Source organism: Caenorhabditis briggsae, assembly GCF_000004555.2.
Source record: "Caenorhabditis briggsae complete genome, chrX, whole genome shotgun sequence".
Taxonomy (NCBI): Eukaryota; Metazoa; Nematoda; class Chromadorea; order Rhabditida; family Rhabditidae; genus Caenorhabditis; species Caenorhabditis briggsae.
The window spans coordinates 19,816,588-19,842,238 of NC_013491.2; the positions used below are offsets into that span (position 1 = coordinate 19,816,588).

At 37.7% G+C, this 25,651-nt stretch overlaps 8 protein-coding genes across 8 annotated transcripts; 3 read left to right on the plus strand and 5 right to left on the minus strand.

The window, feature by feature from the left end:
• Nucleotides 1-665: 665 nt before the first annotated feature.
• Nucleotides 666-2,941, plus strand: CBG28095 (the record flags this gene model as incomplete). Its single annotated transcript, XM_045240630.1, has 3 exons — nt 666-929; nt 2,202-2,549; nt 2,597-2,941. The coding sequence occupies 3 exons, from the start codon at nt 666-668 to the stop codon at nt 2,939-2,941; spliced, it is 957 nt and encodes a 318-aa protein (XP_045098681.1).
• Nucleotides 2,942-7,034: 4,093 nt separating this feature from the next.
• Nucleotides 7,035-8,406, plus strand: CBG07335 (the record flags this gene model as incomplete). The annotated part of the gene is made up of 4 exons (XM_002645637.1): nt 7,035-7,116; nt 7,161-7,267; nt 7,647-7,832; nt 7,879-8,406. 4 exons carry the CDS (start codon nt 7,035-7,037, stop codon nt 8,404-8,406), a joined length of 903 nt encoding a protein of 300 aa, XP_002645683.1.
• A 1,170-nt stretch (nt 8,407-9,576) lies between these two features.
• Nucleotides 9,577-11,016, plus strand: CBG07334 (the record flags this gene model as incomplete). The annotated part of the gene is made up of 3 exons (XM_002645636.1): nt 9,577-9,735; nt 9,839-10,024; nt 10,645-11,016. The coding sequence occupies 3 exons, from the start codon at nt 9,577-9,579 to the stop codon at nt 11,014-11,016; spliced, it is 717 nt and encodes a 238-aa protein (XP_002645682.1).
• Nucleotides 11,017-15,386: 4,370 nt separating this feature from the next.
• On the minus strand, nt 15,387-16,657 carry Cbr-arrd-24 (the record flags this gene model as incomplete). The annotated part of the gene is made up of 4 exons (XM_002645635.1): nt 15,387-15,968; nt 16,019-16,128; nt 16,179-16,341; nt 16,385-16,657. The coding sequence occupies 4 exons, from the start codon at nt 16,655-16,657 to the stop codon at nt 15,387-15,389; spliced, it is 1,128 nt and encodes a 375-aa protein (XP_002645681.1).
• An 896-nt stretch (nt 16,658-17,553) lies between these two features.
• CBG25139 lies at nt 17,554-18,662 on the minus strand (the record flags this gene model as incomplete). The annotated part of the gene is made up of 3 exons (XM_002645634.1): nt 17,554-17,925; nt 17,973-18,114; nt 18,160-18,662. 3 exons carry the CDS (start codon nt 18,660-18,662, stop codon nt 17,554-17,556), a joined length of 1,017 nt encoding a protein of 338 aa, XP_002645680.1.
• An 870-nt stretch (nt 18,663-19,532) lies between these two features.
• On the minus strand, nt 19,533-20,260 carry CBG28096 (the record flags this gene model as incomplete). Its single annotated transcript, XM_045240631.1, has 4 exons — nt 19,533-19,630; nt 19,684-19,876; nt 19,923-20,138; nt 20,186-20,260. The coding sequence occupies 4 exons, from the start codon at nt 20,258-20,260 to the stop codon at nt 19,533-19,535; spliced, it is 582 nt and encodes a 193-aa protein (XP_045098682.1).
• A 968-nt stretch (nt 20,261-21,228) lies between these two features.
• CBG07329 lies at nt 21,229-21,534 on the minus strand (the record flags this gene model as incomplete). Its single annotated transcript, XM_002645633.2, has 1 exon — nt 21,229-21,534. One exon carries the CDS (start codon nt 21,532-21,534, stop codon nt 21,229-21,231), a length of 306 nt encoding a protein of 101 aa, XP_002645679.2.
• Nucleotides 21,535-22,248: 714 nt separating this feature from the next.
• Nucleotides 22,249-25,448, minus strand: CBG07328 (the record flags this gene model as incomplete). Its single annotated transcript, XM_002645632.1, has 9 exons — nt 22,249-22,348; nt 22,396-23,138; nt 23,321-23,544; nt 23,590-23,998; nt 24,042-24,505; nt 24,550-24,774; nt 24,828-25,034; nt 25,081-25,208; nt 25,258-25,448. 9 exons carry the CDS (start codon nt 25,446-25,448, stop codon nt 22,249-22,251), a joined length of 2,691 nt encoding a protein of 896 aa, XP_002645678.1.
• Between the last annotated feature and the right edge of the window lie 203 nt (nt 25,449-25,651).

Consider the following 25,651-nt stretch of genomic DNA (forward strand, 5'->3'; position numbering starts at 1 on the left):
TACATATTTCATCAAAAGATATCGAATTCAATTCTTTTTTCCATCAAGACAATGCCCACGCATTGCTGCAAAGAGAAAAAATTGCATAATCCTTTGTGTCCTTCAAAAAATGTCATCCATTAATTGTATATATTTTCCATCATCCTCATCATCGTCTTCATTCTCTTCTTCTTCCTCTTCTCATCTCTTCTCCGCCACTTCTTTTTTTCTCCCACTCGCCAAAACCGCCGTTCGTCATATTCTGACAACCGCCACGCACCCGCTTTTTATTTGAATGAGCCATGAGCTCCATCCACTCGTTCGTCACGGAGTGTGCGTAGTGTGTCTATGTGTCGATGAGTGGAAGTCTTGCATGGGTCTCTTTTTTTTGTTGTTGTTGTTAGGTCCCTCACACTCACTTGGTTTGCTGTTCTCGCCGAGGGTTATCCTGTGTCCACTTATATATACTTACCTTTCGTTCTGTCTTGGAACCTCTGATAAACACAATTGATTGTTTTTTGTCTCTCTCTCTCTCTTTTTTTTTCTTTCTTTCTCGGTTCTTAGTTCACCATCTTAGAATTTTTGTTCCTGTCTACTATAAATCGATTAGAAATCAATTTCGTAACAAATTCTGTTTCTTTCTTTTCGCTTAATCCTTATTCTAATCAATTCATGATATTCTTCAGATGGGTGACAAACACATCAACGATGGTCCTGGTGAGGAAGACGATGGTTTTGAGGATTGTGTACCTGGGGGACTTCGTCCGAACTACAAGATCCCAATTCTCCTGACAGAGATGAAAGAGGAAGTACTGGATGAGATCATTCAGTCCGAAAACAACGTTATCAGTTGTGCGTTGTGTAGCAGTCGATTCACGGATTTTCCAACGATGAAGGGTCATAATGAGGATTGTTCGGGACAACCGAATAGGAGTAATGTGCAAGAATACGTGAGTGATAATTAAGCTTATTCATTTGGATGGCTCGTGGATTCATTTTTTCAGAGCGAGTTCATCTAAAATGAGTTTCCATTTTTTTTTTGCAAGATAAGAACCACTCTGGGCATTAACTTTTTAACTTAACAATGTTGAAATTTGTAAACACGGAAAAATTATGCCATACTGCAAAACGTGTAAAAGGAGAAGCCCGACTTTGAGCCAATTTATCTCGGTTCCTGTTACAGATATAAAAAATTTCCAACTTGTTAAATATTAATAATAATATTGTAAACGTTTTATCAGTTGACAGATTTTTGATATCTCCCACAGAAGACGAGATAATTAAGCTCAACGTCGACGGTTCGACAGAACCTTTTAACGTTAGAAGGCTAACGTTAGAATGTGGAATACTTTATTTCGTGTTTTCTCTTAGAAGTTTTAAGATACAGTAATACGGTAACAAGCACTTGTTGATTTGAGATAATTTTTGATTCTGAAATGATGAACAATTATATTCAAAAAATAATTCTTTAACTCATAATTCTTTAACGACAAGTTGCCGTATACACTCAAAAAGAATTCTTTGAGAATATCAGCTTTGAGCCAATTTAACTCGATTCCCGTGCAAAATTTCGGGAAATAGTCAACTGTTAAAAAATTTATCATAACATTGGAAACATTTTCACAGTTGACAACTTTTTGATATCTTTCACAGGAACCGAGATAAATTCGCTCAAAGTAGATGACTACATGGACATAATTGCTCAAATCGAAGCCCAGCACTTCAAACTTGAGCTGAAATATCTCGGTTCCTTTATAAATTATCAAACATATTTCAACTGATGAACTATTTATTTCAATATTACCCATATTTCACCAATTGGCACTCTTTTGATATCTTCCACATGAATCGAGATAATTAACCTCAAAGGGCACGTATAGGATGCGCTTCTATCAGAGCATTTACGGTAGATAAACTTCCTATTAGACGGTTTTTACAGCAAATAAGTAAAATTTGATGTTGATGCACATACCATACATCAGAAATCTGAGTTCAACGGACCATGAAGTGTAGACAAACTCAAAATAAAGGAAAGTGATTCATTTTAAAAGTTCAAGTGACCATTCAATTCCATACGACTTCCGGAATCCTTTCAGTGATCCGTGAAGAACCTCGATCTTTTGAAAATTCCCTTTTAAATATGTATGCGTGTAGCCTGATAGTAAATTCCCCACTTCATCTTCAAACTTCTAAAGAAAAAACTACTTTTGCTTTTTTTGCAGGAGATCTCTCAATATCACACGAATGCCTTAATGCTGTCACTCAAAGACATGTACGAAGCAGGAACGAGCGGTATGAACCCCACAAGGACAAGCACTAGGCTTCCTTTTCACATGGAGCCATTTGCTGGAGTCCATCAAGATCCCCATAGTCGAATAGCTGGACATTTGGCTATCGTCACATGTCGGATGTGCAAGTGTCAGTTCTTGTATCGAACGGAAGAAGTAGCAAAGGACAAGCGGAACCAACCTAGCGTTCTTACGGACGATGAAACAGATTTCGACCCAAGTCTTATTAAGTATCATGTGAAACTGTGCCCAGAGTATCAGAAAGTTCATGATGAGTTCATGGTAAGAAACCAATTCAAGGATTAAGACTTATTTGGAACAATTTCCAGTTGCAAATGGCGCCGTCGGTGGAAAACGTTCGAAACCATTACAACAAGCTGTTCAATTCCTACAAATTGATCCGATCGGGAATTTACGGGTCAGGATTCAAAATCCGTAATGTGTCGGACCCGTTTTATTGGCGTGAAATGGGCACGATTCACGAGGCGGATGAGACTAATCGGGGATTACTGGTTGACCTGGAGAAGGCCGGACGACCTCACCAATTTCGGTACTTTGATTTCAAATTACATAGCATTGAACCCGAGAGTGTCGACTTTGTTCGGACGAATTATTTCAATTTGCTCAATGAGACACTGGATGCAATTTTCTTTACGAGAGTGACTGGATTGTGAATGAATAAAACTTTGAAAAGGGATGAAAGATTCTTGAATCGGGGACTTGTGGGTCGATCGGGTTCAAATCATGTTTTGAGTTATTATAAGTTTCAGTTCAACTATCTCCGTTTCTGTAAGTGCTATCAAAAGTTAATCAACCAATGAAATGTTGGTGATATTATGATAAACATTTTATCAGTTGACAGATTTTTAATAGCTTTAATAGAAGCTGTGATAATTGATCTCAAAGTTAAAGGACAGAGTAATACCTGCAATAGAAGGGTCCCTCAACTTTTAACTTCGAGCCAATATATCTCGGTTCCTATCAAAGATATAAAAAAGTTATCAGCTGATAAATTGCTTATCATGATATTACAAACATTTTGTCAGTTAGCGCATTTTTATTATCTTTTACACAAAATGAGATATGTGCTTTCAAAGTTGACGATTTGGGAGCATTCTATTTACGGTATACTGTATTACTCAAATTTTTCAGCTTCATGTTATTTGACCATGCAAAAATTTGAAAATAAATTGAACTCTAAACATGATTTTGCCTTGATTCACCCTCCAAGTCTTTTCTTGAAGCTCATTATGTTCCGTTTTCATTTAAAAAATTGTTGATTTATAATGTCTTACGTTTTTTTCCGATCTTCAATTTCAAAATGCTCCTGATCCATGTTGGATAAATTGTACATACATTTCTTTTCAAAATAAAGTTTTTCGTATATAAAAAAAAAAAAGTATGTAAAAAAATTTTCGTATGTAAAAAATCAGAGTTTTTCAAATAGTGAGTTGGAGAATCCCGGTTTTTAATTTCTCCTGAAAAAAATCAAAAAACTTTTCCCAACATAAATGTTTCGTTTTTTGTCGATTTTCACAAAAATGGATTAAATATCATAAACCAAAAAATCAGCAAAACCCTGCATAAATTTGTATAAAGAGACCAAAATTGAAAAGTAGCCAATTTCTTGATTTCTTCCAAATTTTTCAGAAACTTGATTTTTCGAAAATATAATTTTGGGAAATTTTTCGGAAACCCGATCTTTCAAAAAAAAAAATTTCAGGAATCTTTTCGAGGTTCTTGATTTTTTAAATCGATTTTTTTCGGTTTCAAAGATCAACCCCTGGTTTTGTTACACGCTTTTCAACTGTTGTATCTTCCTCTCATCACATACCTCTCTTCTCGCCAATCTTCGCATTACACACACGTACTTCTGCCATTCCCCCTCTCTCCGATTATCTCTGCCTTTCTCTTGTTGAAAATCCTCTAATCTGGTTTCACACCCACATTCGCGACCCGAGACAAATGCGCTCCACCAGAGGCGCCCCGGAGTTTTAGTATCTTCTATTTCTCTTCTTTTTCTTTTCCGAGCTTCTCTTTTTACTTTTTCGTTCTTTGCATGCTCCTCCGGGAAGTGCGATACGAATGAAAAAGAGCGGGTGGGAGGAGAAAGGACACGAGAAAAAGGCAAACATCGATCTTCAGTTTTGCCCTCCCGCACCTCTTGCATGGCAGTGCAGATGCTCTTGCTTGATGACTTCAATGATTCAGTTTTTTAGGAGTTCTTATTTTTTTTTGGGCTTTATTCGCTTCTCATTTTTTTTAGAGTTATCAGACGAGGGGCTTGTTTAGGGAAGATGAGTAACCAGACAAACCGTCAATTTTAAATTCAATCCTTTAAATTTTTGTGAAAGATATCAGTATTTTGTCAACTGCTGAATTATTTATCCTCATATAACCAATATTTTATCAGTTAACAAAATTTTGATGTCTTTCACAGAAATCGAGATAATTCAGCTCAAAATTGACGGGTTGCGCTGGCTTTAATTATAGAATATACAGTAATTTGAGAAAAACCTGGAATGAGATTGCTAAAATCACATTTTCAGTTAATTGTTTTTCAAATGAGATTGTAATAGTTTTTAGATATCCCAATCTCGATAGCTTTCTAGTAAAATTAAGAATAGTGTAATTAAAAATGCACACGCAAACTTAAAATGCATAGTTTTTCAAATTTGACTCTCTGTATGCAAACTATCCGGCTGTTTAGCCTTCTAACTTTACATCGTTGAAAGAAACAGTTGGTCCCTTAGTACCATAGACACTCTACAATGCGAGTAAACACATTGAGTTGTAACACTGGAGAACCATCTAACCTGTGTAGTCTTATCTACCATCTTGCTGCCTTTCCAGTTGTTCGTTTCTTCCCTACAGTGTCTCTTCCTTGTGTGCCGATTATTAAACTAATCTCATCTGCTAGTCGTTGCAAGACGAAGAAGAATGAACGTTCTTTGCCTATCTTGCAAAAAGGTAACCTTGAGATTTTGTATTACTGACCCCATTCCTTTTGAAACTTTCCTTATCGTCAAAAGATCTTGATGAGTGATAGCTGAGATATAAATATGATAAGAATGTGGGTGGATGGGACGAGGAGAGAAAGTTGAAAACACGCCCAATTTCGGTGTGTTGTCAGCAATTAGGAGGCAGATTAGTTGAACTGTCTTGTGACATGTGGCTTACTTTTGGTCGATTTTTGTTTCAATTGGTTATCTTACTTTTCATGATAAGAGGTTTTGTCGTAATCGAAAGTGATTACAAACTATTATCAGATTGACATTTGTATTATAACTTAGAGATTGAATGCAAGATATCCAAAATGTGTTAATTGCTAAAATGTTGGTGATATTATAGTGAACAATTGATCAGTTGACAACTTTTGTAAATTTTTGACAGGAATCGAATCGAGATAATAAGGTCAAAGGTAAAAAATACTGTACTTCCTTTAATATAAGCTCATTTCAGCCTTCAACTTTGAGCTCAGTTATCTCGGTTCCCGTGAAAGATATCAGAAATATGTCAACTAATAAAATGTTAGTAATAATATTATAAACAAGTTATTAGTTGACAACTTTTGGATATCTACAACAGGAATCAAGATAATTGAGGTCAAAGTGTGAGATATTTTTTGAAACAGGGAGGATGGAAACAGTATTTCCTTCAATTACCCAATCCACTTACTTTGAGCTCCCTTATTTGGATTATTGTAAAATATATCAAAAGTATGCCAACTTATAAAAAATTGGATATAATATGATAAGCAATTTATCAGTTAACAAATTTTTGATTTCATCGACAGGAACATAGATAATTGAGCTTGACGTTGCTGGTATGGATAGGCTTCTATTAGAGGAACAGCTGTAATGTAGTTTTCTGGGATCTCCCCACCTTTTTTCCCTAGTTCAGCAAGTTTCTCCCGAACATATGATTCGCCAAACTTTCCCTTTTCCCGTATACGTCATTAAACAAAATACAAAAAGTTCCCCGTGCAAGTACGTCATGCCACTTCTCCTCCGAACTCTGTTCTCTTTGTCCTTCCGGCCCATTTTGCAAACTGTTTGCCAATGCTTCCGCTAATGAACCAGTTCTCCCATCTCCTTTTTGTTACTTTCCTTGTGACTGAAAAAAACCCATTGGCAGAAACATACACCGGAATTTTCATTTCATTCTTCTTATTCTGGCGGGTCGGTGTCGCATTTTTTTGTTCTCGTACTCTCTTCTCGCTGCCTCCGATAACAAATCGTATGCCTTTCCCGTCATATTTCCCGTTTATGCGGGCTTGTTTTTTTTGTCCGTTGCCTCACTTCCCCGTTTTCGCCGATTCGGATTTTATATAATATATCGGCTGTCAAAAAGACTTTCGGAATATATGAAAATTTGTAAATATCCCTTCTACCGTAGTCTTGGTATCTTCTCAACTTTCTCATTTCTGCCAACTTTTTTTTTCCGATTAGTGATGTTTTTACTTTCTTCTTTTTTTTCCTTCTTTCAGCCCAAGAAAAAAACAAAGCAAAACAAAAAATTCGGGTGTCTTCCTTGTCTGCTTCCGCCATGGGGCCCCAGCTGACGTTCTCTATCTTTTCACTGCTAATCGGTTTCTCTCGTGACTTCCTTGTTCTCACGTACTCCGCCTTCTTCTTCGTTTTCTTCTCCCTTTCTTATTTGCCATTCATTATTTTCAATCACACGTCTCTTATCTCGTCTGTCTTTTTTTTTGATCCACAGCTGATACCAGCCCAATCAAATGATCACATCTTTACAGGGAAAATCATGATATATGATGATATCCCCGAACGAGCTTACGCAGTTTATTCGACACCACTTGATATTGACACCATTGGTGATCAACTAGGTAAAACCTTTCCATTTTCTGAAAAACTGAAATCTCTTTTTCAGCTATCCACAGTCTTCAATGTTCTGGCTGTGATGTTTTATTTGACGATGAAATTGAGTTTGCTGTACATGCGGATCAGTGCCTTCGTGGTGTTGAACATGACACTCATGTATGTTCCAAAAACCTATACTTGTAAACCGGGCCTTTACCAGGCTTTTGCGGAATTCGCCATTGCTTTTTTGAGAATCAATATTTTTGAACCAACTAAATCAGATATGATACAACTCAAGGAGTACTACAAAATGATAATATGGTAAGAAAGTTATCTTGTCTATGAACAAAGTTGCAGACGAAATGAACCAAAAAAAAGGTCCAGCCCGGCCACTTTATCTAGTACCAGTTTGTAGTACTTGTTGGGTTCTATCATATCTGATTTAGTTGGTTCAAGAATATTTAATGTTGAAAGATATGTGGCAATGCCCGCGTAAGCCCGGTTTACAAGGATACACAAATCTTTTTTTTAATCAGTTAAAGTTTAAATTTTCCAGCACGAAGTCCACAAGCACGCCAATCGCCTTCTAATGTTCCAACAACGGGTCGCTCTCTTCTGTGGCGCATCTCAGGGGCCAGTTCTGGAGTGCGGACTCTGCAATACAACTTTACCAGATAGAGAAACCTTGAGAAGACATATCAGAGCATGTAGCAGACACAGCGAGCGTTTTCAAAGATATGTTGTAAGTTGAAATTCTGTCCTACAATCAAAAATTGTGTAAATTTCAGCAAGAAACTGGAGTCTTCTTCAACTGCATGCTCTCGTCATATGAAAAGCTGGGATTTCTATTCCAAGAATATGTTACTGATAGCCATATTGAGGATATCAAGGAGCAACGAAAACAAAGAATCCTTGAAGGAGAACCACCATACATTGGATCCAACAATCGTCATTTGTTCTTCAACGAAATCGAGGAGCATTTTGTGGAGCAGTATCAAGACTACCTATCTGCGGTCACCACTCTCATTTATGACTCTTTTCTGTATTACTTGAAAAAGGGAGACACCAATCGCTCCGCCGAAGAGGTCCTTTGCCCATTACCAATCAATAGACAAGGTGTGCAGTTCTTGATCGAACAAGAATATTCTAGAAGAGAAGCAGAAAGCCAACGAAGAGCCTCTGAAGCTGCGAAAACTGCAAGAATTGCCAGATTAGAAGCTTCGAAAGCTAAGAAAGCCGTGGCAGCAAGATCAGCAGTGCCAAGAAGCACCAGATTAAGAAAACGTCGTGCTTGTGGATGTGGTTGCGGAAATTAAGTGAATGTTCATATAAAATGTATACTTTCAATTTTATTAGCATCTTTTCCTCTCTATTCACCCATCAAATTAGTTCTTTTGCTTATTCAACAAACAGAATGTTTCAATTTGTACCTTTGATTAGATTACTTGCCTTACAAAAAGCGAATGTTGATCATTTTCTTACCCTCATAGACACCTTATTCTTTTTTGCACTTTCCCAGTTACAATCCGATGAGACAATTATTTCAAAAATTCAAAACAAAGTTAAAATTAGTGTTCAAAAGTGCTTATAGATAACCCTACTGTAGATTCGTACATTCAAATGGTTTCGGTCATTCAGACTTTGTATTGTCATTTGTTTTATTTCTATCCGGTAAGAATAAAGTCAAATAACTATTCGAAAATAACTTGAATTTCCAAATTTTCAGATTTTCATTTTCAGATAAATTCAGAAGTTTCAGATGAAAAAATGTTGGAACCAAATTTCAAATCGAAAAAATAACTCGCACATGAAAACTCCGCGATCGGCGCTCGTGTCGATTCACGAGGCCCGCCTCAAAACCGCTACAGTTAAAAACGTCTTAATTTTTAATAATTTCATCGATAATCATTTTGAAACACAGATAATCGCGATTTTGGAGTTACTATTGCGTTTTGTCGTTGTTGGCAGTTTTAGAGAGTGTTTGGAAGATTCATTGGTTCAGACTCAGTCCTATGGGAATCCGACAGACTTTTCATTGTTTTCATGTCGTTTTTGAGATTTTTCTTCTCTTTTTATCTTAACTATTGTCCTAAAATGTTGGCTATCGGAATTTGTCCTTCGTTATCTTTCTTCTATTCATTTTGCCAGTCCTTCGTCTCATATGTATAGTGTGTAATCCTCCCGCCTCCCATTTTGCCTCTTCCTCTTCATCTCGTCTCTTGAAAATGCATAACAATAGAGAGGTTGGCTGATCAATTCTGCGGCCCTCGTCTCCTTTTTTCTCTTCCACACGGCTCACTTTTCTCTAAATCTCTCTATTTACAACGCTCTTACAAGGACGACCGCTACGCTTGCGACTGCGACCGCGACGCGCACTGTTTTTGATGCATATGAACGTTTACTTTGCTTATTTGGGATCTTTTTTATCACTTTTTATATATTTCAGCGTAATTTTTTCGGCATAATCCATCTCATTTTTTTAGGCGATGCCTGCTGAGGAGGGTTCTACCAATAACGACAATGTCTTCGTCTTGGAAATGGACGGATTTCGTGGGGATCTTCACTGCATGACTTGTCTCAAAATTTGCAACTACGAAGAGGGAGCTTACTGCTGCGATGCCATGGAGCGCATGCCAGAAGCAGATGTAAGTATTTTTGTAGAAGCTAACTTTGATAGTTACTACTAAACTCAAAATTATCATTAAATCTTCAAAAATGATCAGACTATAAATAAATCCCTTTTTTCAGAAGAAGCGGGAGAGCGACTTCTTCAAGATCTGCCTTCAACGCCACGCTATCGACCAGATGGTCAAGGCTCTGATTGCTGGAAAGAAAGTTGTCGACAAGAAGGGAAAGTGTGTCTTTTGTCGCACTAGCAAGCAGCACAACGAGGAGAAATGGTGCGAGGGGAAGACTGTCATGGAGCTTTACTTGGTGAGTATTTAAGGATTAGAAAACGGAAAACAATAGAAGGCTGGTCCTAGAGATGCTAGAGCCGTTCATTGAGCCATAATCCATCATAAAAAATAAGGCGATCGACATCATAGTTGTGGTGTTTTCTGTCCCACGGTGGGACCGGCGGCCCCATCATCGGACTGCCGGACCAACGAATTCTGATAACGGCCTCAAATGATCTAATCGTGGTCTCAGTGTTCTGATCATTGTCTCTCTATCCGTAGTCAGAATATTGAAAGTTTGTGGGGACCGTCAGTCTGATGATGAGACCGGCGGTCCATCCTTGGGACGGTCGGTCTGATGATGAGACCGGCGGTCCCTCCTTGGGACCGTTCTTCCCGGAAAATGCCGTAGTTTTGTAGCCCGCTGCGTTTATCATATCAGAATCTCAACCAACAGTTTGAAAATCCGCGTTGAATAACGAAAATCAAGAAAATTCAAAGCATTTTGCAATCTGAACAACTGGTTCAGCCTGAACTATGCTACTGCTACTGAAGTTTCTAATCTTGTTCAAGTCCACATGCAAAAATTAGTAGTCAATGACGTTACAACGAAACCCCGAAGAATGTGTGTCAATCCATGATTCAACCAATTTTCAGCACCAAGTTGACAAGGAGGAGCGCAAAATCGATCGTCACTTGGAACGCTTCCTCAACACCCGTCTACAAAACAAGAAGCAAGCTCTCAATCAAGTCCAAGCTCGCATCACACGCGAAATGAAAGCTGCTCATGAGCGAATGGGGATGAACAAGTTCGAAAGCATCCACATCCTCAACAAGCAAGGTCGGGATGCTCGCAAAATGCAGAGAAGAGAAATCGAACACGTTGAGACTGAGAACGAGAATATCAGAAGGCGTCTGGCAAAGAAGCTCTTGATTAAGAGAGAACAAACCGAGGAGAAGATTCGCAACTCCGAGAGACCAGCTATCCAATTCGAGAGAGGCGTTCAAAATCCAACCCAGCATACATAAGTTCTCAATCATTAAGTTTTGGTTTTGCTTTTTTTACGTCTGCTCCTACATCATCCTAGCTCTGTATTCATGTATTCATGCTAGCTCTGTATCCATAAAACCTCGTCCTGTAAAAAAAATCTGTAAAAATGTTCATAAACAATGCTTACCACTGTCCCAAACTCCCTTCCAGACATTCGAACGTACCCTACCATGTACATTTCGTGGCACTTTTTCGATTTAACCGTAATAAACTGTTAAAGTAAATTCAATTTAACATTTTTCAAAAGCTCCTATTCTGAATACAGTCAGCGGTTTCAGAAATGCGATTTTTAGCACCTAGGCCTCATAAATCGACACGAACGCTGTCGGAAGGCTTTGCAGGTAAGGTTTTTTCAGCTAGGATTAATTATAAACAGCCAGATTAAATTGGAAATCCGCTCTGCTGACTCAAAAAGCAACTAAGTTCTGAAAAATTGCATTTATTTCATTTGTTTCACTGTATTTTTCTGAAAATTGGCGGACGTTGGACCCCCGAAGCTCTGAAAATTTCCTCTTTTAAAAAATCGTTCTTAGGCGCTGACGAATCTAATTTCTGTTCAGACAAAGGCGCTGTCTTGTGAGTCACCTTCTTTGGTCCCTCTCCCGCTAGTACCGCCTCCAAAAATTTTGTAAGACATTTTTTTTTTAAATTTTATTTTTCACTGACCACCAACTGGTTACGGAGTTCTCATTCGGGAGTTTTCAGACAAAATTCTTTCAGTGAGTAGAATCTGAAAATTCTCTTGCTTTTTTCTAAAATGTCTACTTATAAGTTATATAGAAAACACTTTGTCGAAAATGCAGCTGGACTCAATTTCTGGACGTTTTGAAGATAAGTGAGCTTTCTTTTTGATATATTCAAAAATTGACTTTTTTCAAATTATAAGTTGCCGAAAAAACTAGTGGTGTAACCTTCAAAATGTTAGTCGTTGCTTTGTCTACTGCAGATTTTTCGGGTGTCTCAACATTTGTGATAGTATGATAGGTCCTTTTAATATCATTTTGCGCAAAAGTTCACGAAATTTAGAAACAATTTCATTAACCAATTTTATTATGAGATAAGATAAGAACAGAATACAATTATTACAAATTTTAGGTGCACTCCTCCATCCTCGCAGACCGTCCACTCCGTGAGCTGTATGGATCCATGCTCTATCAGACGTCTGAAAGATGTTTGAAATGAACTAATACAGGTATGTTTAATTTTATTTTGCGCAAATGATCAATTTTTGGGAATTTCTTGAAGTTTTTGGGCATTGTATTTTGACTCTTTCTGTCTACTTGGTTTGAAAACACAGTTTGCTCAAGAATTTCTTCGAAGCTCACCTTATTGAGGTATCAGAGACCTTATTGTATCAATAGAAATTCCAGAAAAAAGCAAGAGAACTCTCAAAATGAAAACTCCCGAATAAGACATCCGTAACCAACTGGTGGTCAGTGAAAAATACAATAATGATTGATGGAAACATTTCTCACAATTTTTGGAGGCGGCGCGTTGAAGAAAGTCCGAAGCCCTCGAAACAGAAAAATCGGAACATGGAAAGACATTGCTTTCATCTATTGCGATGTCTTCGAAAGCTTTGAAGGCGTGTTATTGCAAACACAAATTGATAAGTGTTGGGGTCAAACGAACATTGCTGTTACCGGACCTCGAATCGGTAAAATATATTTTTCCAACAACTTTGAGAAGAAAAATCCCAATCCCCATGGGTTTATTCATGTACCGAAAGAGTGCATTTCAAAACGCATTTCAATACATTTCGGTGGCCCCGAAATGTATTGAAATGCATTTCGCGACACACCTGCATTAAATTTCGGTGCAGACTTTCGCTACATGAATAACCCCATTACTGTAAGTAACAGTGTTCTTTTGGAAAATCATAATTCTAGACATTCATGTAACAGAAAAAGGAATTTTAACAGTGGAATATCACGCAACTTTTAAAGACGTTCGGTTTTTGCAGCGGATCCTTCGTAGGGAGGGGGTGCAGAAGGCAAACGAGACGAACATTCTGTTTTGAATGGATTAGTTGCAGGCGTCAAAGGAGAACGGCGGTGGCAAAGACTCTGTACGATAAATGGCCGGAGGAGCAGATGGAATTGATTTTGAAGGATTTCCTTCTACTTGGTTTCTCTTCGGAACCATAACAATATCAAATTCGCAGTACAATTTGTTGTTAAGTGAGGTCCGTGACCAATTCAACCGACAAAGAGTGCATGTTTTCGATAATCGGAAATTTCAGAGTCGGTGGAAGTACATAGGTAATATTGAGCTCCAGTTTCTCCCGTCCGTGTGTTTGACTCTCGATGTGTATATCCTTCCGATTTTTCGCTAGTTGTTTGCTTTCTATTTGGTGATGAAAGGAATAGAGCGTGATTGGTGTGTTCTGACAGTAGAAATCAGAACATCGGTGAAGTTCGGCACGAATACAGGTAACTGATCGTTTCGAAGCGTTATCGATTTCCAGCGTGATGGTGAGCATCTCACCAGGAACTAGTATTTGTTTAGGTACTGACACCTGAAGTATCAACTTTCTCAAAATTCTTTTACAGAATTTTTACCGTAATTTCAACAACTCCTTTCTTGAATATTATTCCAATTTCTTTTTCAGCTTGCTTTGTAATTCTAGTGTTCTCCGGTTCAAATCTTGGGAAAACTGAAAAGGCTTATAATTCAGAAAAAGAATCATTCGGTATACCTCTGAAGACTTTTTTCACCGTTTTATTATATTTGCAAGCCGATCGGCCCATTTCCACGCGAATTTAATAACTTATGTGCCCGTAACGTCTTTCAAAACTTGGTGGGCAATCGGTAGGTAGCAGAAAGGAAAATGGGAAAGATTGTTCTCCAGGTAGGAATGAGTTCTAGAAATTTATTGTCAATGGTAATCTATTTTTTAGAAGCTTTCGATTCCATTTTTGGGAAACCAGGCCACCTTTTCGGCTCTAGTATGAAATTCTGGTCCTTAAAAAAAATTCTGGTCCTTAGAAAAAATACTGGTCCTTAAAAGGTGTTCATGTAAATATATATTTTTTATCGGAAAGTTTCGTAAAATCCATGAATTTTGTTATTTTATTCTGTTTTCAAAATATGTTCATGGTAGACGTTGAAATTTTGTTATCAGAAAGGAAATATATGTTGCAAGTATCAACGTCAATTGCGCCCGTAGTCCATCTTCTAAAGGAACATCAGGAAAATTGAAATTATACAAATTTTGAGTTCCATCAAATTTAAAAAATTCTAGTTGATAAAAAATAAGACCTAAAAGTACCATGTCTATCAGATGCCCCAGGGCGAGTAACGTTCCAAATATAGGTAGAACATTTGAATTACGAGACTTATGTCAATTAAAAAAATATTTGGCTTTTCTTGATTTAACGGTGGTTTCAAGGATAAACGTTTTTTTTGTAATGAACGAGGATTTTGAAAATAGACACTTCGTGTGATTTGCAAGATATTGTGAGACTTTAATAGGTTTTTCCTTATTTTTACTTTTTTCCGAGCAACCTTTACGGAAAAAAGACCGTACTTATTGCTTATAACCTACGTACAAACTTGTAGTGCAATAGTCATATCCGTTATAACAACATTTTAAAAGTAATGAGGCTTACGGGATGTATGGTGTGGAATGGGGTACTTCTGTTCACATGTTGTAGGAACCGTCTAGAATAACTTAAAGGTGGGGGGACAGGAGATTTCACGGGGGATTTTTGGGGCCAGAGTATGCATTCTACCGTCACGGTGTACAACGCTTAATGTCACTCTGCGTACAGCTGTCGCCCTCGCCTTTATGTATGCAATCGGGCAGCGGCTTTCTCTTTGCACGCGTAGCTCAGTCGGTAGCGGCGCCGCACCTTCAATACTTGTCTCGACAAGTTCAACTCCTTGAGGAGCATATTTAAACGGGATTTCGACAACATTATTTTTCTCATGTCCCCCCCCCACCTTTAAACATGGATTTGAGATTGTGCACTAATTTAAGAAGCTTCAGGCATTTACATGTTTTTGAATAAGAAAATAAAAACATTCAATCCAAACTATACGGATATTCTTTCTTGTTTTGAATGAAGCCGTCAAGACAGCCTTCTTGAAAAAAGATGTCTTGAAACTATGGTTAACAAATTACATCCAATAAAAACATTTTATATCTGTAAACTCGAAATTTGTTTTTTTTCAATTTTTATTTATTTATTTAATCCTCAAGTTTTGTTAGCACTAGACAATCTTCACGATATTTTCTGTACGAAAACAGTGAAGAAATGAACATCAGAAATTTATTGAATAAAATTATTTGTACAGGAAAAGTGATTTGAAAAGGAGAACACAAAAAGTTTGAAAATAATGAAATTCAAATTTTTGTCACTGCCATTGACTCATCATATGTTGGTGGTGGGGCAGATGGACTAGCAGAATCATCTGACGGAGCTGTAGGCGTTAATGAGAAGTATGGTGGTGGCATGGATTCGGTTCTATCACCTGGTGGAGCTGTGGGGGCCAAAGATGACACTGCGATTGGGATAGCATTGTTGATAATTGATACAGTTCCAATTATGAGATTGAATTCGCAGTGCAGGGTGTTATTCAGTGAAGTCTCCGTGTCCAATTTCACTGACAAACAGTATTCGACACCGATGATTGGACATTGAAAGCTTGGAGCCAGCTTCGGAATTTTCATCATCAGCTGTTCACGTCCATGTGTTCGAGCCGTGATTTTAATGTTTTTCCGAGTCTCAGCGACTCGCTTGCTATCGTCTTTGTGATGATCGTGACAGGATGAGTGGGAGAAAAGAGAGTTTCGACTAGCATTGTAGTGTGAATTTTGCTTGAGCTCGGCACGAACACAGTAGGCTGCCCTTTTTGAACAATTGTCAATATCAATGGTAATGGGTAGAGCTTCTCCAGAAGCCACTGCTTGCTTTGGTATAGTTACCTGAAATTTTGAAAATTTGCAACTGTAAAGCTGATGTGCCCTAAACTCACTGTCATAGTTACAATTCCCTTCTTGAAAATCGCGCCAATATCTTTTACGTCTTTTTGCATTATGGGGGTGTTACCGTATGGGAGGTAATTCAGGTCGAAATTCGGTACAACTAAAGTAGTTTTAGGATTAAGCATCATTATTTTGAAGTAATCATTTTACCTTTAAAATACTCCCTCTCTTTTTTATTGAAATTCCATGGTCTATCCAGTTCAACGCGGATCGAGTAACGAATATGGCCGTGGAAGCCTTCATAACTCGGAGGACAGTCGACAGGAAGGGGGAAAGAAAATGGAAAAATGTGGTTTCCAGGTTGCAATGTGTTCTGAAATGTACTGTCATGCTAAGGAAGCAGGTAAGAAACTCACAGTTCCATTTTTTGCACTCCATGCAATGGTTTCTTTAGAAACATAGTTAATTTCAGAGGCGTATTGGACGGTTTCAGTGTAACACTCACTCGTCCCGTTGCAATCCCTGTGTCTTTGCTCACTTTCATTCCATTTCGTATGAGCAGCTCCATGGATGCAGATTTTCAAATAACGAGCATTTATCGCAACGCTCGTTTGAAAAACAGCTCGGCCAGTGACATTTTGTCCAGGAGTGAATTCCGGTTGGTCGAATACAATTGTGAAAGTGTTCATTATAAAGTCAGAAGTGACTCTAGTTGAATGAAATAGGAAACTGATAAGAAAATTGTGGTTATCAGCAATTTTTCATATCATTTATATACAGTTTAGTGCTCCATAAAATATGACTCAAATAGTTTAGTAGATTGTAATTAATGTCGTCATCAGGCTTGTGCTCTACGTTAGACGGTGAGCTTTTGAACTCGATGAAGTCATTATTACGAGTTGATTCTAAAATTAACAGTGATTCATTCTAGAAAATAAACTAATGGAAAAGCGTACACTACAACAGGAAGCTGAAACATGAGTTGCTGAATCAGCAGTATGATTTACTTGAAGTTTGTGGTCCCTGAGAAAGTAGCGGTTCGATGAGGAAATTACGGCACCATGTAATAATATAGGTCCCATCAATGAATCTCATAAAATTCACTGACGACTTAACCAAAACATCCCATTCTCAATAGGTCCTTTGTTTATTACTTGGACCGTAGTTTTCCAAAATGACTCTAAATTCATTTATGGGTCAGTTAAATAATCGTTGAGTAAAGTTTAAAATAGCCGAATGTTTTGAATACTTAGAAAGATGAAAACCTGCATTAATTGCGAGATTACTACTTAGAATAGCAGAATGAAATCAACCAAAGTTTTGTCTCATCCTGCTCAGAAAACATAGAACTTTTAGAGAATCCGAAGCAATATCAGGAAGTTGAGTGGTTTTTAGATCTGTCTGTCATTTCACCCCCGTCATGGAAACGTAATGATTATGAACAAGATTAGATTGAAGCTTTATTGATCACTTAAAGAAAAAACTCAAAAAAAAAAACATTCTGAAAATGATTCCAAGAAACTGCATTGCTCCAGTTACTCGTGTTGTCTTCTCTTGAGGTACTTTTGTGAATAGAAGAAGCAATTTAAGGATTCCTCCTGAAACAAAATTTTAATTTCCTGCCACTTGGCATCACCATTCTGAGGATTGACTTCCGATACGTTTTAATTATGAAAATGCTTGGCAACGGGTCGATGGCTGTATAAATAGAGATGGTTACTGATATGATCGGACTCGCTAATGGAAGATTGATATTGAAAATAGGAAAAGCAAAAACAAAGAACAACGGTAGATACATCAATACCGCTGGTATGAGAGTCTGTATAACCAATGCGTTGAAGAGCTGGTGCTGCAATGTCTTAGCCACTTTGGACTGCGTCTGAATTATCGCAAACGCTTTGGTTATAGTTTTGTAGCATTTTATGCCACAGTAACCCACACAAAACATAGACGTGAACTGAAAGGAATAGTTTTGTGATCTGTTTTGCACAATTCCTGACTTACACTCATAAACCAGACATTTGCCATCGCCGTCAGTGTTTTCCAGTTTGGGTGAAGTTTTCCATCATTGCTTGGCCAATAGAAAAGAATCACCATAATAGCAGCTTCTTTTGTGTCATAATAGAAATCTTCATGGAAACCGATACTGTAATTTTAGCATTGAAAATGTTTCATTGTTTTGGCTACTCACTTCAAGTACTCATCAGTGAAGTCATCAAAATGAAACATTGTTGCGCTGATAGTAAACCACCAACATCCATACACAATTGGTATTATGAACAGAACACACATTTTCTTCCCGTTAATATACTTTTCACGAAATTCATTATTTAGGGAGCCGTACCGATAAACAAAATGAACACCGAAACAGGCCAGTGAGAAAGTAAAACACGCACAGTATGCAACCACCATGTGGAAACTGAGTTCACGGCTGAAAAATGAGTCCTTGCAATGACGGAAAACTGTGAATGCGGAGCCATAGGAGTACACAACTGGTTTCCAGACTACATCCCAAACTGAGTAGAAAATGTCAAATGCTGAGATGTAAATCATGAGATATTTATATGCGCCCAATGACTTGGGAGAGCGAAAAATGACAAGAGAAATAAGAACAATGTTGAAGATGGTAGCGCATCCTGAACAAGTGTACTTGAAATAGTTGACAATATTCCTCCAGAGCACGTGCTCACTCATCGTTGTTTTACGATATAAAAACTGAGGAATTGATATTTAGTTTTTTATGTTATTATATGTTTTCTTATTATAACATAAGAGTCTCCAGAGAATCGACTGTATAGTCAGAAACCGACAATAACAAGTGTCGTGTCAAGGATCTGTCTGAACATTTTGTGAGAAAAACATTTTGACGTCACAAGAACAGTCTGCGTAAAATTAACCATAAACTTGGAGCTCATACTGTAGTCTGATCTATAGTTTTTATTGTATTATAATGTTTAGCGGTTGTCAAAAGTCTCGGTTAAAACTAGTTAAAACAACACGGCGCCACGATTATTGAAATTTTTTGGAACCGATATGCCTTCTGGGCGGCCCCGCCAAGTCACATGAAGCTAAGCTGGATAGTGAACCAATTTGATCCGGACGCGTGAACCAAGTTCTGTCCAACAAATTCGAAATTTTTTTGAAAGCGATCTGTGAGGCCCAACTAAATACAAGGTCCTTATAAGGAACCTTATGTAGAATTTTCCCAAAACTGTCCAGTTTAAGATGCAATGTCTGAATTTCTATGCAATATATCTGCGTCAACTGACAAAACAACTTTTAACAGAACGCCGTTGCAGTTTTTTTCTCTCTGCCATTTAAAATTAAACTTGTAACGCTCTGAAAAGGGTTTGAATTGTCTCTTACTTCCCAAGTTTATCAATGTCTTTCAAATCATTCATAATATTCAACACAAATATATAGGTTTATTGCAGGAAGTTCGATGATTGAGAATCTAACTAAAACGTATAATCACAAAATTATCCATGGATCTGTATATTGAGAACTAGTTGAGGAAAAAAAGGAGATTGATGAAAACTGGATTATCCTTTAGTGTCGGTTGCCTCAGAGCATTTTGATAGCTTCTCCTAGCCGATCTTGATTTTGTTGAGAGGACGCGAAATCGCGGAGCTCGACGAGAACGAAGAAGCGTTTGATTTCTGCTGAAAATTCGGAAAATATAGCAAATTATGTAAATTTCAGAAATCAAACTCGCCGTAGAAGATGATGAGGAAGTATAGCTCTTCGAGCATTCCCATCAGCATCTGAAGCTGGAACTCATCTCCTCCCAATCCTTTGGCGCAGATATGCTGTTTTGGATCGCACATCTCTCCGTATGGCATGGTTACAGAGGTGACAACCACAGGGATTGTGACAAGACACATCATAGCCCAGAAGAGATTGAGGATCTGATATTTTAAAAGTAAAAACTGTACCAAAGTGGTAAGGTGATACCGAGGTTTTGAGAGCGAAACCGAGAAGGCATCTTTTCTTAGCAACTCCGCTTGTGAGAAGGATGTTGTAGATGGCGAATCCGATGGAGAACCAGAATTGGGCTCGAACGAATGAGTAGCGGTCTGGAAGGGCTTTGAGAAGAACCGCGAAGTGAAAGATGACAGTGGCTTGGAGTGGATGGGTCCACATCCAGAGTCTAGTCTTGGCACATTGTAGCTAAAAATAAGATTTTGGTGGATTAAAAGGAAATTGAGTGAAACTACCCAGGAGCAATCACATTTCTGTTTGGGGTCGTCCTCTTTCTTCAACGGCAAATGAAGTAATGATTGATACTTCATTACCTGAAACACGATCTGAATTCTAACAGAAAATTTCAGAGAAAAAGAAAAGAAATCGTACTGCAGATTAAGAAGCGAAACAAAAAAGAGAGGAAAAAAGAAAGAGGTACACGCTCACGTGTTGCGCGTGTTGCCACTGACAACGGGTGCATCACGAGTAACTTCTCTTCTAACTAAAAAAAGAAAACAGAAGAGACGGCGCGGCAAGATATAATAACTATACCCATGCCATTTCACTCGGAAACAAATAACAATTGTGAAGAGCTCCTTGGAGAAGCGGTGTCTGAAAGAAAACTGATCAAACGAGGAGTCAGAAACTGAGAATGCGTTTTCTAATAACAAGGGAACCTACACCTAGATTTTGATGGAAATTGCTGGATAGGGTAGGAATAAATAGCCTATCTAGACATTTTAGAAAATGTTAGAATCTGATGGTTAGCTTCAGCCGAGTTATATCAATTTTAGTAAAAATAGTTTTTCGGTGGTGAAAATGAGTTTTCAGTATGAAAATGATAATTTTAAGGTCATATAATATCTCAATGTCAGACACTTTGAAAAACTAAGTTTGTTGTGGTATATGTACTTAGAATTGGATTAAACTCCTTATTTTCTTAAATTTCGTTCACAGTGTTGAGGATCCTTTATGTACATTTTTGTACGTGGAAAGGAACTATTGAAATCATAATGTCTCGATATTCTCATTGGCTTATTTTGAGTTACATATCTCCTTTTTTACATTTTTTAATTTTTCACTAAATTTTTAGTTTCAAATATAATAGGTTTATTGATGGTACAAGTTTTTGGAAAAAAAGATAAAAGGGGTTTCAAACAGAGGTAAGGAAGCCAGAATTTCTGGAAAAAGAGAGGGGAGGGGGCAGAATTTGTTGAAAACTCGAAACTCAGAAAAATGTATACAATACAAAAAATTAAAAGTAAACTTGTAGGTTACATTGTATCACTGACATTGGTTAGAAGATGAAATCAAAATCGTTGCGGTAGCAATGTGGGTGAAATACGAAAAATTCGAGTTCGTTATTCTCTACGGTGACGACTGCCTTGGTTCCATCTCTTCGCGCAATACAAACTCCTCCATCTTTTGGTCTGGTTACTAACTGCTGGTGGAGGTATCCGGGTTTGTTTGGTTGCTTGCGGTAAACTTCACTGGTCGAGTCATGACAAACCAATTTTCTAAATAGAGAATTTTCGTTGATTTCATTATTGACAGTCGTAACGTGCAAGTGTTCCAGTTTTGGTGCTGATCCATTCATCCACATGCGGAAGAATTGGTTGTATTTTCTTTCCGTGAAATTTCCATCAAGAACCTTCACGCTGAGGCAATTCGAAACTAGTGGCAAAAAATTCGGGGGGTACAATGATTCGGGGGTACAAGGGGGTACAACTGATTTAGGGGTACAAAATTGATGATTCGGGGGTAAAAAATTCGTGGGTACAAAAATTCGGGGGTACAACGATTCGGGGGTACAAACTACCAATGATTCTGGGGTACAACTCATTTCATTTAGGGGTACAACGCTTGTGATTCGGGGGTACAATTTTTTTTGAGGGAGTTTCTGAATTTCAGAGCTCGAAAACATCAGAGTTTCAGAACTTCAGAATTTTGAAATTTCAGAATCTACGAATTTTGGAACTTCTGAATTTTTCTCATCTTCCTTTTTTCCATATTCCTCCGTTCTTCCCAATTTTCCGTTTTTTCGCAATATTTCGGTTTTTCTCCATTTTCCATTTTTTCTCAACTTTTCTCAATTTTCGTGGTAATTGAAATTTTTCTTATTTTTTAAATAATTTTGATAATTCGGATTCAATTTTTTTTCAATGTTTTAAAGACAAAACAGAACAATTTTATGTGGCAACAATTCATAGTTGAACAACACAACAGCAACAACAAAGAATGCAAAAACAAAAAAAAAAGGATTAGACAATTAAGAATGACCTTAAGATGAGAAAAAAAAATTGAAGCCAATTGGGGTTTATTTGAAGGAAGCTTGGTAGCGGGAAGGAGGACCTGAGTTTCTCTTTGACTTCTTTCTAGGCGGTGATGGACAGTCTTCTGGTGTTGTTTCGGTGTCTCTGTAATATATTAATGAGCTGATTGAACATTTAAATGAGTCGCTCACTTTGTCTCACTGTCGTCTGAATCATCCGAAAGTCGATGCATGTATCCAATCGGAAACTTTTCTTTGAGAGACATTGGTTTCACATGTTGTCCTGTGGAAACATCGGTCACTTCTTCAGAATCGCTTTCAGGCTTTCTCGAGCCCTTTTCTCCAAGAACATCACGAAGATCGATCTGTGAACTATGATCATTCGAGACACGATTTGATGGCTTCGGCACTGGATTGACATTCTGATATCCGAAAATATCATTCTCCTCATCAGAATCGCTGTCATACTTTCTTGGATCATCAGAAAGATCCATGCAAGAATCATGAGAGTTCAAGTGATCCACAGAAGGGTCAAGGACTAGATTGACATGTTCATCATTGGAATTACAATTAATTTCATCCTCGACGATATCTCCCGACTCATCGAAGACATTGGGTTTAGAATTCAAGCTATTCACATCACAATCACTGTCATTTTCCTCATCACTAGAAATATTCCCATCTGCTTTCCTTTCATCATCACCGCTTTCAGACTCGCCAGAGACATTTCTATTGACCTTCTTGAATTCGGATACAGTTCTCCCGCCGTTATTATGTGACCTTTTAGAGTACTTCCGGTCGGGTATCTTTTTGCGTCTTTTCCGTCGTTGATTGATTTGATTTGCAAACTCCTCGACAGTGAAATCAAGAACTTTTCGCGAATATTCAGAACTTCTTGGCATTTTTTCGTTGGCAGTGTACTGAGTACAGCGAAGCTAAAAAAAAAACATACTCCAGTATGAAACGCAATTCAAACATACACATGTGAGCAAGTGATAGCAGGTTTTGAAGCACACTTGGGATCCTTTCATTCGATATTTGTTTCGGTCGTTTTCACAACAAAAAACGATTTGTCATCTTTCTCCACAAGATACTGACCGGATTTATGGTAGATTACGTTCTTATTGAAGACTTCTCCAATTTTCATCTGTTTCGGCACACTTCTCCATACGGTTTTCGGCATTTCAAACACATGAGATAACGAAAAAGTACGAAATCCATGTTTTTGCAAAGCTTTAACTTGACTTTGTGCTGACAAAATTCCGGTTTTTTTGAAATTCGCGTATCGGATCAGCTCGCTCTTTCCAGTCAAAATCGACTTGCAAAATTCCTTTTTCTCATCTGTAAAACATATCCAACTTTAGATGTTTTTACAGTCAACCCTACCCTCGATAAATTCCAACAGCTTATCCAAGCAAGTGCGTCCATTTAGTTTTCGTGGAATCGCAATTTTGATTCGTGAATTAAGGTTCTCAATTCGATTCGTAGATGCATAGTTTAGAAGCAGCCCAGCCATCAGACGAGATCGGAGAGAATGGGTTGAAAAGAGATCTTCTTTTCTATCGAGCAACCACTTCTTTAGAGCCGGCGCAAAATTACACTTGACAATCTCCGCTTCCATCGCTTCTGAACTCATTACATTGAAAATTCCATTTTCAACTTCATCTCCAATCTGTCTTCCGAAAATTTTGTTCAAATCTGACTGGCTTATATTCTTTTTACTTTGAATGAATGTCAAGTTGTTTCGACGATGTACTAGACACCTGAGAACTTGAGTGTCTTCCAAATATTTCATCTGAAAGAAACATGAGACTACACAAATTTAAAGTTTTCTATACCTTGCTGTAATATTTAAAAGATTCTTCGCCGCCTGTCATCAGTGATGGAATTGATTTTTTTCGCATAGGATCAACTTGCAGGAAGAAATCGTCAATTTCGCGAGCAAAACTCTTGTGATTTAGTGCATTTTTCGACGAGGAAATCATGAATCCTAAAAGAACATGGCGAATTTTTCCGCTGCAGCGCGATGTGAAGTCTCCTATATCTCCAGAGATTGTTGTCACAACACAATCTGACAAATCAAAAGTGCTATCAATCTGTAACTGTCCAGCCATATGCTTAATAATCCCACTATTTGCTGTCGGACTGTAACAAGATAAAAAATCATTGACTTCTTCTGAAGTCCAATCTTCGCATCCAGTTAAAAGCTTTCTATATTCCAGTACAGTTTGTTTTGTCGGTAGACTATTCATATAAAGATTCAGTGTGTCCGAATCGAGATAAATCGCTCCAAACTGGTTATCTAAAATGAAAAAATTATATTTTCAAAAAAACGTTCCTGTTTACCACTAGAAAATAGACGGAAGCCATTTTCTGTTCCAAAAGATGCGAGTGATTCTGGTGTTGTCACGCTCACGCGGCCCCTCTTCGACTTCACACAATCCGGCTGATACTTCATCTGGTTTCTGATTTGGCGGGTACTGAAATTAAGGGCTCCTGATTTTAGATCTTCGAAAGCTCCTTTCACAGTTCTTCCTTTCAGGGACCGATATATCAATTGACACTCTGCTTCTGAATATTTGAGTTTTATATAAACGCTTTTATTAGAGCAAAGTTGTTCTTACCAGTTAGTCTGTTAGGTTTTGATGATTTCAGAATATCGTAGTCCATTCGACCATTTTGAGACACGTATACTACGAAAAAGAACTCTTCCTTCTCCGGATAAATCTCAAATTTTTTGAAAGCATCATCATTAGGATTGATGCAATTGTAATATCTGTAAGAGCATCCATCGTATTCGATCTTTCTGGGTCTCGGACGGATTTTTCTACCTGAAAAGAAAATAATAAAAATGAATTGAAAATCAGCTGATCCTACCATTAGTTGTCTTCCACCAAGACAGTCCATCACAAAGTTTATGATCTTCGTTTCGAAATTTTGCGAATTTCACTGACGGTTCCGAAAACACTGGCAAACGAAAATCGGTGAGATTTGACGATGTCACACTGAAACAGATAACTTGGTTTTAAAATTAAATTTTCTTTTTCAACTGACCAGTTTTCAATGATATCTTTCATCGTTTTAACTGAAAATTTGTTCGAATAGGGACCTGTTCTCCATATGCCATCCTCATCCAAATCAAGCGAAAATTCTTTTATTGGTTCTCCTTTGGCAGATATTTTCGTTTTTTCTGGTTCATTTTGGCCGTCACTCGACATTTTAATTTCAGAATCACTCTCGTCCATTTTGAGATTTTTGTAAAATCACAAAAACGTTCTGAAAAAAAGATGAAAAAAGAAAAAATAGGACAATTGGTAGTTCAAAAATACGTCATCGATTACGTCATATGACGTCATCGATTACGTCATACGAAAAATGAGTCTAGGACTGAAAATGGTGACCAGAACTACTGTGATAGCCAAAAATTCATAATCTTCCACAAATTTCT